At 38.0% G+C, this 19,723-nt stretch overlaps 1 protein-coding gene and 1 long non-coding RNA gene across 2 annotated transcripts; one reads left to right on the top strand and one right to left on the bottom strand.

Moving 5' to 3' along the window:
• The first annotated feature begins 4,607 nt into the window (after window positions 1–4,607).
• Window positions 4,608–14,197, top strand: LOC108267671 (uncharacterized). The gene is made up of 3 exons (XR_001813160.3): window positions 4,608–4,856; window positions 11,614–11,712; window positions 12,965–14,197. It is a non-coding gene; the product is annotated as an uncharacterized LOC108267671 (long non-coding RNA).
• mettl3 (methyltransferase like 3) lies at window positions 14,155–19,723 on the bottom strand. The gene is made up of 11 exons (XM_017471978.3): window positions 19,500–19,723; window positions 18,341–18,528; window positions 17,763–18,230; window positions 17,471–17,646; window positions 17,133–17,346; window positions 16,766–16,953; window positions 15,057–15,095; window positions 14,854–14,962; window positions 14,701–14,766; window positions 14,491–14,603; window positions 14,155–14,393 (listed from the first exon to the last, which is right to left on the bottom strand). Exons 1-11 carry the CDS (start codon window positions 19,600–19,602, stop codon window positions 14,282–14,284), a joined length of 1,776 nt encoding a protein of 591 aa, XP_017327467.1. The 5' UTR covers window positions 19,603–19,723; the 3' UTR covers window positions 14,155–14,281.

Raw genomic sequence — 19,723 nt, 5'->3', positions numbered from 1 at the left:
GGCAAAAACAGCGAACAGGAAGAATCAAACCATTCTGTCTTTTGTCATGCAGATCACACACATTCACACAGATAATGTACAGTAAAGGGTGACAGGCTGAGGGGAAGGGGGAGCTTAGAAATGTTGGGGCGGATTGAGAAAAAAAAAAGATCATCAGCGCCAATCGTGTTCACTCAAAGGAACTAATGCAAACTCGCTACTCTGCCAGTAATAAACACACACAAACACACACACACACACACATACACACACACAGAGCCTTTCAACCCACGAAGAGCACAGGCACAAAACATACACAAACCTCCGCATTGAATCCAAAAACAGAACTGGAGCAGACGAGTTGAATGTACACACATGAATTAATCTGAATTGTACTGTGTATACAATAATTTCTATATTGTACACATTATTTTAACCTTAATCCAATCCAAACAAATACACTGTTATTTAGAAAATTCTGTTTTTATATATACTCTACTTATATTTCTGTCTTTTTATACACACTGAAAAAAAAAGTCTATTTTTGACAGGTAGTGCAGAAATAAACCTACAAAACAGTAACCACAGCTTCTTGAGGTGTGACTCAATACCTCAGAAGAGACATCACATCATTGGTGTTAGCTAAGCTCTGACAGCTTAAAAATTAAACACAGACTTGCAAGAAGTGAAATGAAAGACAAGCCAGCACTGGTCTTATAACAACGTCACTGAGACGCTATACCATGAGAAAGCTATATCATGTGTCATCTAACCTGATATAATAAAAGCCTGTGATAACGAGTAAAAGATGGTTATAAGAATAAGCAAGGATAGGGTTAAAGGAGGAGGATGTGTAGTGGGAATGCAAGATATGGGGGGGGGGATATGGGGTAACAGGACTGAAAAACTAGTCTGAGGCGACTTGAACTGGAGTTTTCCAGTAATAACTGTATGTTTCTGAGCTCAACAGAGTTTTAGTATGAATACAGCCTTAAGGCTTAGAAATGTATGGTGGCATGAACACTTCTTACAACACTAATAAGTGCAGGAACAAACATGCCATTTTCTTCGGTCAAATACAGTTGACAGCCAGATCATTTTATTTCCCCCTGACGTAATTTCTCTGCTTTCTTGATATATCTCAGACAAATACAGTTTCCATATGCTGCAACTAGATAAGACTGATAATAATATGAAAATATATTTCATTAATACAACTATGAATAAGATTAAAAAACAAATATAGTATATTACTGTTCTGATGTCTTATTCTAAAATTAACCATATGCAGGAGATTGTAATTTTCCACATGACTATGTACCATTTCTTAATTGTCAGTGCCAACACTATCATTCTAACTGCCAACACTACTACCTACGTTTACGCAGTTGCTATTCTTATCTGTTGCTATCTGACTCCAGTGGTTGCCAGGTTCTGAATAACAGGAGGGCCAAAGATTCATTGGTCCGTTGTGGACTGTGAATTATGTTACAGTGACATCTGACCAGTAAGCTTTCAGAGAACAGTAAAAGAGAGTTTTTCCATATTCAGACATTGGCATCACTCACTGAAGGTGGCTATCACAGATGACATATACTGTAGTACTATACTGTAGATTAAAAATCCTTCTAAAAGGCATGGAGACAGCTTTTTAAAACAGAGATTTGTAACAACTTAAACTTTCTTTGTATGTAATGTATTTAAGTTTGTGCGTTAATATGTAATTAACACCCTCTGTGATAAATAGGATTCGTATTGTAGCCTTGCTGTTTTTTTTTTTTACTGGGAGAGGATGATATTGCACATATTGCACATTTCTTCATGACACACTGATAATGAATTGCCTTGAGACAGCACAGCCTTAAAAGTGTTAAACATGGATTTGCATAAGTTTTGCGTAATCCATATTCAGAATTCAAACAACCAGGCATGTGTTGAACTCTGATCAAACAAGACCAAACCCAAAATGTTTCTGAAAGCTAATGTTTCACACTGAAATGAGGTTGGTTATTTTTCAGGACTGAACCCCTAAAGGGCAGCTATTGTGCTCTCCTGCACCTTATCAACTGCCCACAGTTCTTTGTTAATGATTGACTAGTCACTTGCATATCACTGAGAGATAGTGTCCCACTTCATGTCTCCAGAACTGTCTAAACCACATCCCTCTTTCACCGAGACTGAAATTAAACAGATGGGAGAGAGCAATATAAGAGAAATTGGTGGAAGAAGCGGAAGATCAGGGAGAAATCCAGTGAGGAAAAGGAAAAAGAGTGTATCCTGAAAACATATAATGAGAGAATTCATATTACTTGTTTCTCAGAACAGTCTCAATGAAATGTGTAGCTTGTTCAGGTCTTCTGATACCACACATATAATCTTGTATTTTTCATTTCCACACCTACTGAAATATATACAGAATACAATACCATACAATTTAATACAGTAAATTTGCTGCATTTACACTGTTCTTAGACCCATTGTAAGGCATACTTCAGAACTTGTTAAAGATCAAGAATAAATCCAAAATTGTCCTAGTATACCAAGAAAACGATATTTAAAAATGAGCCCAGACCCTCACCATGGGTGGCATCACGAGGGAAACTGGACTGCACCCCAGATTGTGCAGCAGGCATGCTGGTCTGCATTCTAATCGGTTTCTCCTTTAGAAATCAACCCCATAAAATTTCCACTGGACTAAATCCATTGGCAATGTTCCTGACAGACTGGCCAGGATAACAATGTCAATGAGAATACAAAGTCAGTTTGTGAACGCGTTACATAATTTCACAAAGCTCATACAAGACTATCACTATTTATGTTTTTTCTACAAATTAATGGTGCTATTAGAATAATTTAATTACTAAAATAACCACTGAATGCTCAGTAAATGTGAAAAACTTTGTGCATGGGCAAAGTTGGCAAATAAACTCCTGCACTCTTACACTCGGGAACTCAATGAAATTCATTGTCTCTGTTTATGCCTCACGCCTAAGTGGACACTTCCAGGTTAACAATATTCGCTTTAGCCAATGTTCAGGTCATGAAGTTTACTGCACATAAAACTCAACAAAAAAAGAAACGTCCTCTCACATTCGACTGCTTTTATTTAAAGCAAATTTCTTAACATGTGTAAATATTTGTATTAACATCAAAAGATTCAACAACTGAACAAGTTTCACAGACATCTGTGGAACAGAAATGGAATAATGAGTCCCTGAACAAAAGGGGGAGGGGGTCAATATTAAAAGTAACAGTCAGTATTTGGTGTGTCCACCAGCTGCTTTAAGTACTACAGTGCATCTCATCCTCATGGACTGCACCAGATTGGTCAGTTCTTGCTGTGAGATGTTTCCCCACTCTTCCACCAAAGCATTTGCAATTTCTCGATCACATCGGGTTGGGCGACGACACAGTTACATGTAATTTTTCCACTGCAAGGACGATCAGCTGTCCTTCCTGTGTCCCTGTAGCACTGTCTTAGGCATCTTACATTACGGACATCGCAGTTTATTGCTCTGGCCACATCTGCAGTCCTCATGCGTCCCTGCAGCAGGTCTATGGCATGTTCACGCATGAGCAGGAACTCTAGACATCTTCTGGTGTTTTTCAGAGTCACTAGATTGGTCTTTTTAGTGTCCTAAGTTATTGTAACTGTGACCTTAATTGCCTACCGCCTGTAAACTGTTAGAGTGTTGAGGACTGTTCCACAGGTGCATGTGCAATAATTGTGTATGATTCATTGAACAAATATGAACATCGTTTAAACCCTTTCCAAGGTTTGCAAAGAGGTGGTGAAAGAGGTGCTGTTCAACAGTAGCTCAATTGTACAAGTGACAAAACCAGTCAGGGAATGCAGGTTTTTATCAGCTCACTTTAAGGGAGCTGAATGTACAGTATCAAAAGCTTGCCTTTAAATAAATGAACTCAAATATATTAGTTACTACATTACTGTTAACTGACTTAAAGGAGGCAGCGTGCTGGTGCACTGGGTAGTGTAGCCACTTCAGAGTCCAGGGATCCCGGTTCAATCCAAAACTCGGGTTACTGTCTGTGTAGAGTTTTGCATGTCCTCCCTGTGTTCACATCAGGGTTCTCTGGTTTTCTCCCACTGTTTAAAAACATAGATGGATTGGCTATGCTAAATTGACCCTAGAATGTTTGTGTACATGGTGCCATGTGATGGACTGCTATTCAATGTGAAACGTAAAGCTAGTAGGCTGGAAAGTTTCTACAAATTTGTGTGGAGGTGTACTATAGATTTCAGATTTGGAAGGTGTTTCAAAATGGAAAACACTATGAGCTACCACAGCAGCCAGTGTTTACTTCATACGTCAGTAATCCAAGCATTCGATGGTTTTGCCTGCATTACCACACTCAGTCAATTCAAAGGGTCTTCTTTCTCTTCTTTCATTCACTGCTCTGTTTTTTTTTTCTTAGAAAAAACATGCAACAATATAATAAGAAATGATGAGTGAAAAAAAATCAGTAGTAGCAGCATAATTAAAGGTGTAGATTCTTAGAAGTGGAATGTTTATAACTCAACTTTGGAGGCTTGCCAGAGTCTCGCCATTGAGAGAAGGAGGAGGAGGAGGAGGAGTAAGGCTGGGAGCCTGAGGTCGCTCTAAATCCGTTTAAAAAGCGCCAGAGCTCTCCGTGCTGTGATCATACACAGACACACACACCCCCAACACACACCACTCGACACCTTCTCCTAACGCCAGCACTCGTTGTCCTGTGGCACGGCAGTAATCTGAGAGGTGAAACACTCAGATGAGTCTCTGCGCGACGTTGACAGCCTGAAGACGTAGAGCCAGTTTTGGTGTGACGCACATTTGAAGCTTCAAATTCCTGTCCCCAGTGACTGCTCTCTAAAATTGGTAAGTGAATATTTAAATGTCAATTTGCATACCCAGAAACTGCTCAAATCGCCCATAAAAAGCCCAGTGTGCAGAGAATTAAACGCCTGTTTGTTAATTCCTTTACCTGACTGTTGTTGGAGGTGTGTCATGGTGGGAGTGTCTGTCATCCAAGAAGCCTTATCATACTGCACGTTTATTTGGGTTACGGCAGGGTCATAAATATTAAACACCACAATAAACCAGGTAATCTCACTCCTATAGCTTAGAAATCAAAGTCAAAATTTTGTCGAAATGGAGATGCTTTGTTGGGCTACGGTCGGTTCAGTAGCTTGTTATTAGGTGACTGTTATGTCTTTTTTGGTTGCGTTATAGCAAATTATGAAATATGATAAGCTGATGTTGTTTGCGTCTAAGACTACTTTCTCATGAACTCCAGGTTTGTTTGTCTCCGACCCGTTTATGTAACAGACTTTGTGCACAAAAAAGCCTATTAATATGTCTGTGAATTCCATGAACGCACCCACCCCCAGTTTATAATTGCTGATGTTTATTATGTCGGAACTGCAAAACTACAAGACGCACCACCTGACCATTAATTGCATAATACACCACTGCGGTAAAGTTGGTTTTAAATTGGACATTCGCTGCACATTCGAGCTTCTCTCTTCTATTTCTCAAGAAATAAACACACAGGGAGGACTAAAATGTGTGTTGTCTTACTCTGGAGTAAGACATGGCTTCCCTGGGCATTAACGGGAGAAAATTAAAAAATATATTCAGTTGTACTTGGTTATATGTCCACTCCAGAGTAAGACAATACACGTTGTCCTTTCTGTGTGTTTATTTCTTGAGAAATAAAAGAGAGAAGCTCGAATGTTCAGCGAATGTCCAATAGCCGACAAAACCAAATTAACCGCGGTTAATACACCATGTGAACATTCAGTACTCCGGATGCCTTGTGCTGGCTGTGCGTCACGTACAGCACGCAAGCAGTGAGGCGCGTGCTGGTGTATGAAGTGGAGTGTCATGTGTAACCGCGCACACATTTTCACCCCTACAAGCTGATGAGATTTTCGTCTTACTGTTTTATGTTTGTTTGTTTTTTTTCTTTTCTTTTAAACTGGACATATTGCCTCTTTGCATACCTGTCCTACATACTGTCATATCCTATATTTGAAGCGTGTTGCACATGTTTGTGCGTTGCTGTCTGAAGCCAAACCCATTTCCGCCCACGCGTTGTTCCCTATACCTGATACAAATGTAGCCATGTATGAAATTACAATCTTGAAGTGACAACTTTGCTTAATACTTAGCATCACGTCATGCTGGCAGCAGGAGATGCTGCAAATCACTTTGTGCACATCTTGAAGTGCCTCGAGTATCTGCAATTTACAACTCATCTCACTTGTTTACAATTAGTTTAATGCTCCACTTAAGTTTTCAAATAGCTATTCGAGTGCAAACTGTAAAGAACACGAAAGTGCAGACATTTGTTCCAGTACAGTTCATCTTGTGATTTGTTATTCATGCCAGTCCATTCCACAGTTTTTGGAGAGGCATTACACATCCTAGTGAAAACTACTTAGCAGGTGGTTCTTCACAGTCCTTTTGTATAGCTAGTATTTTATTAGATTATTTGATTAATATAAAACATATTGAATATTAATAACAGAACAGTTGCTAACAGCTCTGTTATAGGAAAATACTGCAGACTTTTTATTGGGGTTAATCCACTGAAGAAGTAGCTATTATTCAGTTATTCATCTTAAAGCATTTTTTTGTTTGTTTACTCAGGTTGTTTTGTTTTATGTTGTATTTTGTTTGAAGATCTAAAACTATTTAGTATGAGATATACACACAAACAGAAAAAATCAGGATGGGGCAAATACTTTTTCACAGCCCTGTGTATAAAGAGATTCAAACTTAGGTCCTTGATAGCCAAAGGTTTGTTTTCTATCTTCTTTCATATAATCATCTTCACTAACTAGATTACCCTGCTCAGGGTTGTGGTGGATCCAGAGTCTTTCCCAGGAATACTGGGCGAGAGGCGGTAATACACTCTGGATGGGACGCTAGTCCATTGCAGGCCATCACACATGTACACACAGAGCTAGCATGTTTTTGGGAGGTAGAAGGAAACTGGTGAACTCAGCAAACCCATGTAGACCCAAGGAGAATATGTGAAACTATACAAACACAGCAACCTCAGCTCAGGTTTGAACTAGGAATCCTGTAGATTTGAGGCAGCAGCACTACTAACTGTGTTACCAAATCTATCTTCCACCAGACCAAATTCAGTATACAAGTATCCAAACAAGTACAGAAAACTTAAATGGCAGAAGCACCAGTGTTGTGGGCTCAGTGCCAGACTCCAAAAGGGCAAAATAGATACAAAGCCACATGCTCACAATGCAATAGCTCTGAAACTCCTACTGTAATACAGTGTAATGTCATACATGGCATCAATATGCATATAGTAAATGCAATTTCACATTTAAAAGAAGCCTTTTAAAGTCTCATTTTCATCCAATGGTCCAAACAGCATTTTAGGAATTCTGATTGTATGTGTATATGTGTAACAATATGATTATTTTGGTATCTATTTATACACAAATAGAAAGCAGAATGTGAGTAGGAAACATGCAATAGTATGAACTGTGTGTAACCAGTGGAACCTGTGTAGTGTTCTAAGAAACAATTACAGAGTAGTTGTGGTTATATGTTGCAAGCAAAAACTTTCTATTACTGCTTGGAAAATGTCAAGTTGAATTCCTGATTTTGTGGTAAGATATCCTGTAAAAGAAACAGAACAAATATTGACTGAGATATGTAGCTTGATCCTCCATTTAGTTCAGTAACATGGAAAAGTTGTGTAGACAAGTAGACATTTTGTTTGTAAATAATTTTGACATGTAGTTGGATTTAGATAAATTACCACTTGAGCAGCAAAACAGCTTAACACAGGACCGTGGCTTTTCCACGTCATCCTGAGACTCAAGTTACAGAAATGTAACTGAAAGTTGGCTCACTCTGGCCTTTATGTCCTCAGTTATGATTGATTTCTCTCCCTTTCCAATGTGTTCTGGACTATATCCCTCTTGTATATGACCAGGGAATGAACAAGGCCTTACATTAGCTTAACACTTTCAGGCACTGTACACAACTTTCAGGCACTGTACACAACATGTCTGTGTTGAATAATGGGTGTGATATGAGAGAGAGAGAGAGAGAGAGAGAGAGAGAGAGAGAGAGAGAGAGAGAGAACAGTGAGGCATGCGCATGGGCAAGGTTTATGCGAAAAGGAAGAGAAGAATTGCAGCTGGTATTTATGCTTTTGCTGCTTTTGCTTTTCAGTTGAAGCGTAAGGGCTTAAGGATGGGTTTAATATTTTCATTGACAATAAGGGTGATAGAGCTAATAAACATTCATTTAAAATGAAATACATTGTTTAGTACAATTTGACACTTGTTGTTTTTTTATTTGTTGAATATTATATACTCCCAGTGTCCCCAAGAGCCAGGCTCGATCCCCTGACAAATGCCAGGGTTGCAGTGAAAATCTTAACTAAGCACAGACAGCACAAAGTTACATTCCTAAAGAAATATATCTGTGATTAATCATGTATAGTGATTGTAACACAATGTAATATATATATATATATATATATACATACATACACACACACACACACACACACACACACACACATATATATATATATATATATATATATATATATATATATATATATATATATATATATATATATATATATATACATAGAGAGAGAGAGAGAGAGAGTACATTTATGTTTAATTTCTACACATAACACAACTCTTGATGATTTCCAAAGCAGAGAGGAGACTCAGTGAGTTCAATTTTGATCACGCTGATACATAACACTTTGCAATCCTTTATGTACTTAAACACCAAAGGCAGAAGTAGATGCATGTATTAAATGTGAAAGGGTGTACTGTGATCATTGTTCAATAGTTTCCAGGAATCATGTAAAATCTCAAGCCTTTGCTTTTATTGTTTCCATATTGGTCCCTTACACAATACTGAATCTTCAGATACCCCTCTACACCTCACAGTAATCTTACATGCTTCAAAGGTAGTTTTGTTTTTTTTAAGTCTTGGTTTTACATAGAACATCAGTCAAATGTAAATTCACAATTGCCACTTGGGGCAATTGGGGTTAAGAGGAACTGACATTGTGCCAGATGGATTTTTGTGGGCTGAGAATGAATTGTGTTCATCATGTGCCAGATTATCTGTATTGTGAGAAAGCTGCCAGGCATATGAGAGTTTACCAAATAGCTATGGGGTGGATAGAGGGAGGGAGGGAGAAAGAAAGACTCTACAGAGAAAGAGTATATTTTTAGATAAACCAAGAAAACTCTACCCAGTGTTAGAGAAAACAAGAGACTTTTCATGTAGCATGAAGGTACTGTCATGAGTGCAGTTCTGTAGTGGCATAGCGCTTTAGGATAGTAATTTTCTCAGGCCCCTTACTTGATGCTGTAACTGTATATGATGTGAAATTAAATATAAAATTTTAAATATAAAAGTGTGAATCTTGAGTATTGACACCACAGAAATGAGATAGGTAGAGCATGTATTGAATGTAAACCAGTATAACTGGTTTGCAGTTCATGCTTAAACACATCACAGATTCTTCTGTATTTTTTTTGTATTACTGTATATCACAAAGCATTTGACATTATGGCTTCCAACACTGCAAGATTATCATACTAAGATTAGCAGGCCCACTACTGGAACAAGATATGCTCTGTAGACTAATACCAATCAAGGATTTAGCAGAATGTTGACGTTGATTCACAGGCTTACTTAGCAAAAAATAGGCAGCTTGGTAGTCAAGGAGATAAGATTAGATTTGATTGTCACTCTTAACTAGTGGCAGCTCATCTACAGGGGCAGGTGGAGCAGAATCCCGCCATATACAGTATACGTACATATATGTACAGTGGGGGAAATAAGTATTGAACATGTCAACATTTTTTCAGTAAATATATTTCCAATGAGGCTACTCACATGAAACTTTCACCAGACATCAGTATTAACTTAAGAAATCCGCAAATATAAAGAATTCACAAGATTAAAATCCATAAATAAAGTTATGTGTAACTAAGAGGAATGACACAGGAAAAAAAGTATTGAACACGCTAACTGAAATGTATTTAATACTTAGTGGAAAAGCCTTTGTTTGTAACTACAGCTTCAAGACGCTTCCTGTATGAAGAAATTAATGGGCCGCAGTATTCAGGTGTGATTTTGGCCCATTCTTCTAAACATATTGTCTTTAAATCTTGTTCCATTGGATTCAAGTCAGGTGATTGACTAGGCCAGTCTAACACCTTGATTTTTTTCTTCTGAAACCAACTGAGAGTTTCCTTTGCTGTATGCTTTGGATCGTTGTCCTGCTGTAAGATCCACCCACGTCTCATCTTCATCATCCTGATGGATAGCAGCAGATTCTTCTCAAGAATCTCTCAGTAAAGGTCTCCATTCATCGTTCCTTCAATTATATGAAGTTTGCCAGTACCATGTGATGAAAAACAGCCCCACACCATGATGCTTCCACCTCCAAACTTCACTGTTGGTATAGTGTTTTTAGGGTGATGTGCAGTGCCATTTCTTCTCCAAACATGGTGTGTAATATGACAGACAAAAAGTTCAATTTTGCTCTCGTCTGACCAGACTACACTCTCGCAGTATTTCATAGGTTTGTCCATATAAGTTGTAGCAAACTGTGAATGAGCTTTAACATGCCTTTTCTTTAATCCTGATGTCTGGTGAAAATTTCATGTGAATAGCCTCATTGGAAATATATTTATTAAAAAATATGTTCTGTCCCCCACTTTATATATCAACCATTCAGCAAAAGTTAATCTTCATAAAGTCCTTAGTCACAACTCCATACATTTTAAATTCAATCAAAACACTAATTACCTGTTTTAAGCGACCAATGATTTAAAAAAAATATTCCATTGATTTTGCTTGCCTTTCTAGATGCTGCATAGTTGTGAGGTGGCACACTCACTGACTCATTTAGATCCAAAGAGTTATTATTGAACCTAAAAGTCAAAAATGGGATCTGCAACAACACGTACTACTAGAGCCCCATTGGTGCAGGAATCAAATTGCCCCATGCTAGCACTATGACCATTTTCAGTTTAGGAACAGCAGTGGACAGGGTGGTTAATGACAGGGTTGCCACATTTACATATATTACGCCCAACTGGGCTAGTTTAAAAATACTCTGATACCAAGCTCATCTTGTTTTATAGCAAATAATCAAAATATTAATCTAACAAGGAAATGAGCAAACAAGGAAATGAGTGCAGACAGTTTTATTGAACAATTTCTATATTATGATATATTGCAAAGATTGGGAGAGGGAAAGGGGGATTAAGGCTTATAAAAAGAAGAAAATTAAATTTTTGTGGGCTAGTTTCAGTTTTATGTGGTTTTTAAAAAGTAGTTTCTCACCTTAATTTTGTTTGAGGTCATATAATTATTAATATTGGTTTGCCCCTATGGTCACAAGCTGCTGCTGCCCTTAACATTTCAATTGCTGTAATAAGTTCATTACTGAATGGCTGTTTGTAGAGCCTCATTATTTATTCACCAAAAATGTATTACCTTTATAATGTGTGTCTTCTTTTATCTGAATTCTATAAAGCACACACAGAGTAGGTCTCCTTTCAAATTTCTCTCTGAACGTTCTTACCCGGTTCCTTTTTTCACACAGTGTCCTCTGGAGGAATGGGTGTGAAGGTACTCCTGTGCTTCCCCTTCTACAGACGCTGCAAAGAGCGATGCAAGGACAGAGAGTGTCCTCCTGAAACAGGTAAGAGAGCCATATTCATAATAAAACTATGATTTCATTTGATTTGCCTCTTAGTATCGGCCAATTTATTAGAATTGTTTATAACAGAACTGTTAATCTTGCAGAGCTAATAGGAGCGGTGACCCAACAATTCCCAGAATTGTTAAAAAAAATAAAAAATTATTAAACGTTCAGCATTTCTCTTTTAATCCCCTTCAAAGTACATTTGTCTTTTGTCCCAGTGTTTCTCCGATTCCTGGAAACATTTCCTGTAGTCATCTTTTGTCATCATGTCTAGAGTGTCCCGCATTTTTTTCTGGATTTCTTCCATGGTGGCAATTCTTTTCCCCTTTAGTCTCAATTTTAATTTCAGGAACAAAAAGAACTTGCAAGGAGAAGTTGCAATCTGGCAAATACAGTGGATGTGAAGTGATAACCACATTGTTTCTAGTTAAAAACTCCTTGGTTGACAGTGCAGTGTGTGCAGGTGCAAGATCCAATTCTGGATGCACCACTTCTCTGGACATTTTTTTCCCTGATACCTTCCCATAGACACCTAAGCACTTATTGAATATAATATCGCTTAGGTGTGCCCGCCGAGTGTGTACACCACATTTGAATTCTGGGAATTTTTGGCTCCCCCCTCGTAAATATAAGCTAGATTCAAAAGTCATGATTTAAGTAATTGCGTTAGTGGTAATATACTATAGTCTAATGTATCACAGCTAATGCATTAGCTTTTTGCCTCTGGCCTCACCTTAATTCGAATAGTAATCCTTTATGGCATGTTTAGAGCATGGTGGAAGTGTAATTTTCTTTTGGCATCATGCTAATAGTGCTGTATGCTTATTGTCTAAGGGTGGGTTTGCTGTAAAGCAAGATTCATAAAATAACAAACTGAGTTAGGACTAAGTTTCCATAAACGTTAGATTTAACAGTTAATTTGGTTAACACAAAACTAGATTTAACCCATCCATTGAGCTCAGCTCCTCCAACATTCCTGTTTAAAAAAAACAATATATATTATACAATTAATCAGTGCCTTGTCTTTTGAATAATTATGAATATATAAACACTAATTAATGAAATACTTTGGATATGTTTCACCATACTACATGATATGTAATCTATTTCTTCACTGGTTATATATTTAATATTAAGACTAATCTGCCTTCTTCTTGAAACATCAGTGACCCTCCAGATGATATTAAATATATGGCAATTTTGTATTTTTCCTATTCTGGTTCTAACTATCCAATGTTGTTTCTTAAAGAACCTGCGGTACCAAAAGCAGAGCCAAAGCCACGTCTCTGCTCAACAACATCGACAGTCAGTGAGTGCGACAGTGGGAGCAGCCTGGGTAGTCCTCAAGCATATTTTTCCCAGAAGGCTCGGCTCTCCTTTAGGCACCAAATGGATAGCAACTTCAATGCAATAGATGCCACATATTAACACCAGTCAGTCGCCAACGTTTTGAAAATGAACTCTGACCCCTGTTAAGAGCTGGGTTATGGTGTCAAGATGGCGTCTTCATGCCACTCAGGATGTCCTGAATTCTGTTCAATATAGTCATCTTATACTCTTATGAATGGAATGGTTATACTGAAGAAGCAAGTGGAGAAAAGAGTGCATTTAGGAAAAAAAATGTTTACAAGATTTCAAAAAGTGCTTTCTATGTTCTGTTTACATCCCAAGATTTTCTGGTATGACTCCTTTCAAACTGTGATCCTCCAAGGGCCACAGATGTCTGCTTGCTTCTGGTAATTCTGTGGAAATGGATATTTGTTTATAACATAACACTCATATTGCTCATCTTCTTAAGACAGTATGTTCTTATTTCTTGCTGAACTAAAATCTGAAATTTGTAATTGCAAAAGTTTTTTTTACCTTTTCTTTTTAAGATTAATGTTTATTTCTACTTCAGACAGCAAAGTGTCCTTTTCCATCTGTTTCTTCCAATGACAAAGCTCGAAGACTAGTTAATATGCAGTAGTTAATAGAGCAGGTGTAAAGTGTAACAGTACACACAAGTGTTTTACAGTTTAAACTCCACATTCAGTAGAGCTTTCTTTGCTTTAAAACACCAGTATCTGAGCAAACAAAAGTTTGTTTTACAGTAGTGACATTGTTAGATCACCTACCAGGACATGTAGTCTATCTTTATAACACTTACTTTTATGCCTTTTGTATTAAAGTGTTTGTACAGTCTTTGTAGTTTTTAAAAAAAATATGTGACTCAATATTCCATTAAAATTCTTCATGTAATTTTTAAAATTAAAAAGAAACCCATTTATAAATTTCACATTTATAAAATTGAATAAGACACTAATGTAAACTTTGTTTTCTCTTTTAGTCGTGTGATATATTCGACAAATGTGATAGGTCATCTTTTCAATGACCATGAGAAAATGTTCTGTTTGTGGTGTTAATTTTTTTTGTAAGAAATGACTAAAAAAAAAGGAATTAATTCACCTGGATCTTTTATTAAAAATGACAATACAAAAGGTGTCCCGCCTTTAAATGATCCTATAACCCTGAAAGTCTTTGAGAAAACCAAACATGTAGCAGCCACTTTGAGCTGGTTATGACTTCACATGTTTTTGGGTTTGGAAATGACTCCATCTGGATAGCGCTTTTTAAAACGGGCTACTACATCAGGGTCCAACAAATGAATTCCATCCAACTGATTCCCCAACGTTACCCTAAAAAAATCAAAGAGAGGGCAGAGAAACAATTGGTAAAGTATGAAAAAAAAACAAGAAGAAAGTAAACTGTAAACTTCCCACTTAAACTATTTACCAGTTTGGTTGGACATTATGGGGCCTCCCGAACAGTTCAATCTTCCTAGTGCCAGGAGACAACCGCTCAATCATTCCATAGATCTCATCTGGTTTGTGACTGGTAGAGCGCACCTAAAACACAAAATATGTAGAATATAGCAAATGTATTTCTGCAAAATGTATAAAACCAACATGATACCATATTTGATGACAAAATTCCTGCTATTACCTCTGCAACAATCACATCACAGTCCAGGCCTCTGTTAAATCCTTGAGGGTTTCCTTTCACGCCGACCTAATAAGAGACACAGAGAGAAATGTGTTTTAAAAATGAAAAGAAGGGAAAATGAAATAACTAGTGCATAAGCAAACAGAAACACACCAAGCAGTGCTCTTTGCCGTGGTTCAGCCAGTGTCCAGTCCGTCCTGTCCGAATAATACGCTGGAGCTGATTGGTCTTCACCCAAATGATCTCATCAACACGCTCATACCTGATAAAAATATTGTTTTCAAAAACAAAACAAAAATGTCTCTGGTATTTGAACAGATAATATAGCATTTTATTTCAAAGACAGATGTACTTACCCCCAGAGGCTTAGACACTCTCTTCCAAGCTCCATTGCTCTGTGAATGACAGTAAAATGAAAAAATAAAATAAAAATAATAATAAATCACTTAGCTTAGAAAAATCCTACAAACAAATTTATGCTTGGCTGTTTTATGTATATTGAGAACCAGTACTACATCCACACACTATGGTATACAAATGGTCCTTATAGGACATTAAAAACAGAGTTGTTTTTATTCAGCAGCTCTGAATTTCAATGATAAGTCAATATTTACATGGGCAAGGTCAGGTGCAGATATACACTTATGAGAGAGAGAGAGAGAGAGAGAGAGAGAGAGAGAGAGAGAGAGAGAGAAGGACAGCGAAAGAGAGAGAGCCCTGATTGACCACTCCACTGAATGTGTTTTATTGGTTTTTATAAAAGCAAATTTCATGAAAGTTTTCATCCTTTCATCCCTACAGTTTTCTTTGTCATTTCACTGCTTTACTGTAACCGCTGTAAAAATCACGACAATAAAGTTCACTGAACTGATCTAAACTGAACAGAACAAATACATCAATCAGATTTTAAACTAGCTAACCACTGACATATGATACAAGTGTAAATGCATATGAATAAAATATTATCAAGCTACAATTGAAGATGGATGAAACAACCAGATGTAAGGAAGTTGTTGCAAAAACATTAATGGCAAATTTTGTGGTAAAAATACTGACTTGAATCAGGAAAAACTGTATGTTATAGTATTCTAATTTTCCATTAGACATACAGTGGGCTATTGTTAGATTGTAGATTTTTCACTGTGGTCACAAACCAAGATAAACTGTTTAGACAAGGATTTATTTATCAAAGTTGTGTATGGTCAAATTTGATCATAAAACAAACTTACACAAATTCCACTGACAGTTTGTATATTACAGTTTTGGTATATCTGCATGTATGGTCAAAGTGCATGTGAACTGGAGCATAATATTTTAACAAGCAAAATAAGTGCTTGACCAGCAGTTAAATAATACAAATCAATATCAATAACATGAATAATTAGAGCAAGTATACTAAGTAAAGTAGTAATAGTAGTAGTAGTAATAATAATAATAATAATAATAATAATAATAATAATAATAAGTAATACAAATAGCAAAGAATGTTCAACACAGTTGTGCATGTGAGAAACTCCATGTAATGGGCTGTGTGTCAACATGAAGCTAATCTGTAAACATGAATCAAAATGCTCAGATGTGGGTTTTAATAATTTAATTAAGAAACAGATGCGATTTTATTCTTTTTGGTTCAATTAATTTCTTTCACCATTTTGTTTATTTGATATTAGTTAACTAATTTGCTCTGTCTGGAAACTTGGCTAACCTACGTGTACAAATAAAGCATTTATAAAATACGAGTTCAGTATACTATGACCTACTGAAATACAAAAATGACTACAAGGTGAGATTCCTCAAGTATGCTCGTCACCACTCGTTCTGATTGTCATGCAACAGTTTTATGAATCAGACTCCTCCATATAGCGTTCCATTTTGGCAAATCTGTACTCTTTTCTATACAACTTTTATGACAGAAAATTATTCGAAATTATATTTATTATATAAGATGTTGCTCCACAACGTTGCAAAGATTCCTCATATGTTAAACTGACAAAATAAAAGAAAACTACTACATTCAAGTAACACTCATGTCATATTCAATAATCTACACTCTCATCATTTGTACCTTCCAGTCACCCAGAGGAAGAGGAAGCCATCATCCTGCAGAATAGGTATGTTAAGTTTCCTCATCTCATCATCTGTCAGAGTTCCATATGGAAGTTCCATGTGAATGTCCCACGGAGGGTCAGCCATTACCACTGCAAACTTCCCCAGAATGGACACATCCAGGTAGCGGATATCACAACAAATCCACTGAGAAAGAGACAGTAGCAAGTGCTTCAGCTGTTTAAATTGAGAAATTGACCAAATACAGCAAACACTGAAGCCAGATAATCCAATGCCTCTATTCATCGACAGATAAACTGTGTATGTAGCCACTATTTAAACCAGCTATCAGTTTTCTTCTTTACAATAACCAGATGGTCACCTACCTGAGCTGGAAACAGTGTCCCCACATTGCTGTCTCCGTCTCCAGCATGCAGAGTGAGCTCAGTGGTGCCGGGCTGAGGTCCCATGGAGCCACTCTCAGCTTCAGGTGGGCTGTCAATCTCGTAGTGCACATATTTGCAGGTGTCCATGTGGAAGCAGGTGTTTAGGAAGGAGCAGTCTCCAAGACTCTCGTCTGTGTGCTTGTTGATGATCCGCCTAGGGAACTCACACAATTTTATTTCAAGTAATAAGTATTATCTGGGGGAAAAAAATATATCTGCACAAAAAAATGACAAACTGAGAATAAAAATTATGTAGTATAGTCAAAAATTGGACCAACCTAAAGTGCAGCTTGTTGCAGGGTTGTGGTGTGTCTCCATATCGCATGCACTCCTCCTTAGTCCCGTGATCGCAGAATTCCTGCACCTGTGCTCGACCCCGTGAACGAAACTTTTCTACAATGGACTGCTCCCTGGCTGAGCTGGTGTTCAGCAACTCAAGGATTTCCCTGCTCACCTACACACACACACACACACACACACACACACACACACACACACACACACAAAATCACAAACTTGTCTTATGATACAGCTAAATAATGCTTCAACAGCCTGAAGAGTGCTTTGTACCTTTTTGCTTTGTTGCTCCTTGGTTGACTGCTGACTCAATAAACTCTCTATCTCCATATCCAAGTGAGACGTCTTTCCCTTATTGATTCTGCCCTTTTTCTCAGCCCCAACTCCTCCAGATCCCGACTTCCAATCAGAAGTCCCTGCCAGCTGTGAACTGGAAGCAGAAGAAATGGATGACGTCTTGGACGGCGAAGAAGATGGCTGAAGCAAAGGGGAGGAGCCAGGAGCTCTCTTTTGGTGAATAATATCATCTCCTTTTCTTTTCACACCAGCTTTCTGAGGTTGTGGTGTGGAACTACTAATCATTGCCCACAGTTTGGTATGATCGACAGAGACAACTAAGGTGGACGAAGAAGAGGACAAAGACGAGGTGTTGTTGGTTGGCTGTCGGACTTCGATCAGTTCCTGAGCTGAAAATTTCAGAAGAAGACTCTGGATACAGGCATGCGATACTGGTGATTCTGACTAAGAAAGTGAGAGGAAGAGGGAGAAGGATTTACTCTTAATCCATTTTATCAACAATTAGATTCTCCACACAAAACTTAGTGTCTAAATTCTCACACGTTTATACATACAGAGTTGAGCTGGTTGGTGATTGCCAGAGAGTCAGTGGGGAGTGTGAGGCTCAATTCGGACAGGTATTCCAGAAGTCTTCTCTCTAATTCAGGGTCAGGGGGACGCTCCTCCTCCATCTCTGTCGGGGTTTGGAGGGTTGGCCCTGGACTGTCACTGCGCGTGGGTGCCCCATCACCACCACCAACCTCTGACGGGGGGGGGGGGGGGGGGGGGGGGGGGTGTATGGTTATAAAATGACAGTCTCAACAATATTTACACACAATCAACAATATTTTTCATTCCAATATTTTAGTAAGAGGTCTGATTTCAACAACTGGCTTTTTAACCATGACTGCAAATGAAATTGTGAATGGACTTCATCAAGGCGACCATCATCGTTTGAGTTCAGCATTTTAAGCTTCAATGGACAATGGTATGGTTGAATCCACCACATTCATTATATAATGCACCATTTCAAAGATTGTATGTCCTTTTGTAGTTCTGTGGAATATCCAGTGCACTTGTGATAATGATTCACAACCATGGTCCAGGAGTACTCCTTGTCCTGTGTATGTGTGTGTTTTTAAATCCATTTTCCCTGCTCCCATCCACCTGATTCAACTAATCTAGAGCTGGAAAAACACTCAAATGTGCGGGACAGGGGGTACTCCAGGACCAGGGTTGGGAACCTGTGAGTTATCTTCTTATACCAGGTGTTGTAGGCGCAAGTCTTTAAGAGCTGCAGCACTGCAGACTTTAGACTCATTAAACACATCTGATTCAGCTCATGGACTGATTCCCAAAGCCCTCATGGAGTACATTTATTGTGTTTGAAGATGGTAAACACAATTCTGGGTAGTGTTTTGACCCTGCAGGACCTAAGCTAGGATACACCTGTCTTAAAGTCTACATAATACCCATAATGCACTCTGAAGTTTGAAGGGAATAGAGCACAGGACACTTTCTGGGGCAGAGAGCAAAACATCCAGCTACAGTCATACATGATAACTTCTGTTATAACTGATAGCGTTGTGTATCACACAAGTACAGCTAGTAATCCCATTCAAACGCGTGTTTATCCATATATGAGCTGTGAATGCGGCTAAATAAGAAACGTCTTTATAATCTCATTCATTACTGTCCATGGTAAGATAGCAACTGGCTAACACAGGACCATACCGATGCCCAGCTGTGTTGGATCTTTCCTCCTCCTCTGCAGCCTCTCTCTCAGAGAGTCCAGCTTCTTTTTATGTGCCTGGATGTCGCTCCATGTATCTGACATCTTAAAAACAAACCTAAAGACACGATTCAAATATTATCTTTAGTGGTGCCAACAAACAGTTAACAAACTCCTGCCTCAAACACAGGAACTAAACTTCCGCCATATACCGGAAACTGAAAGC

Source organism: Ictalurus punctatus, chromosome 7 (genome assembly GCF_001660625.3).
Source record: "Ictalurus punctatus breed USDA103 chromosome 7, Coco_2.0, whole genome shotgun sequence".
Classification (NCBI taxonomy): Eukaryota; Metazoa; Chordata; class Actinopteri; order Siluriformes; family Ictaluridae; genus Ictalurus; species Ictalurus punctatus.
Note: the sequence above shows the minus strand (reverse complement) of the source record. Positions and strands in the feature narration are given on the sequence as shown.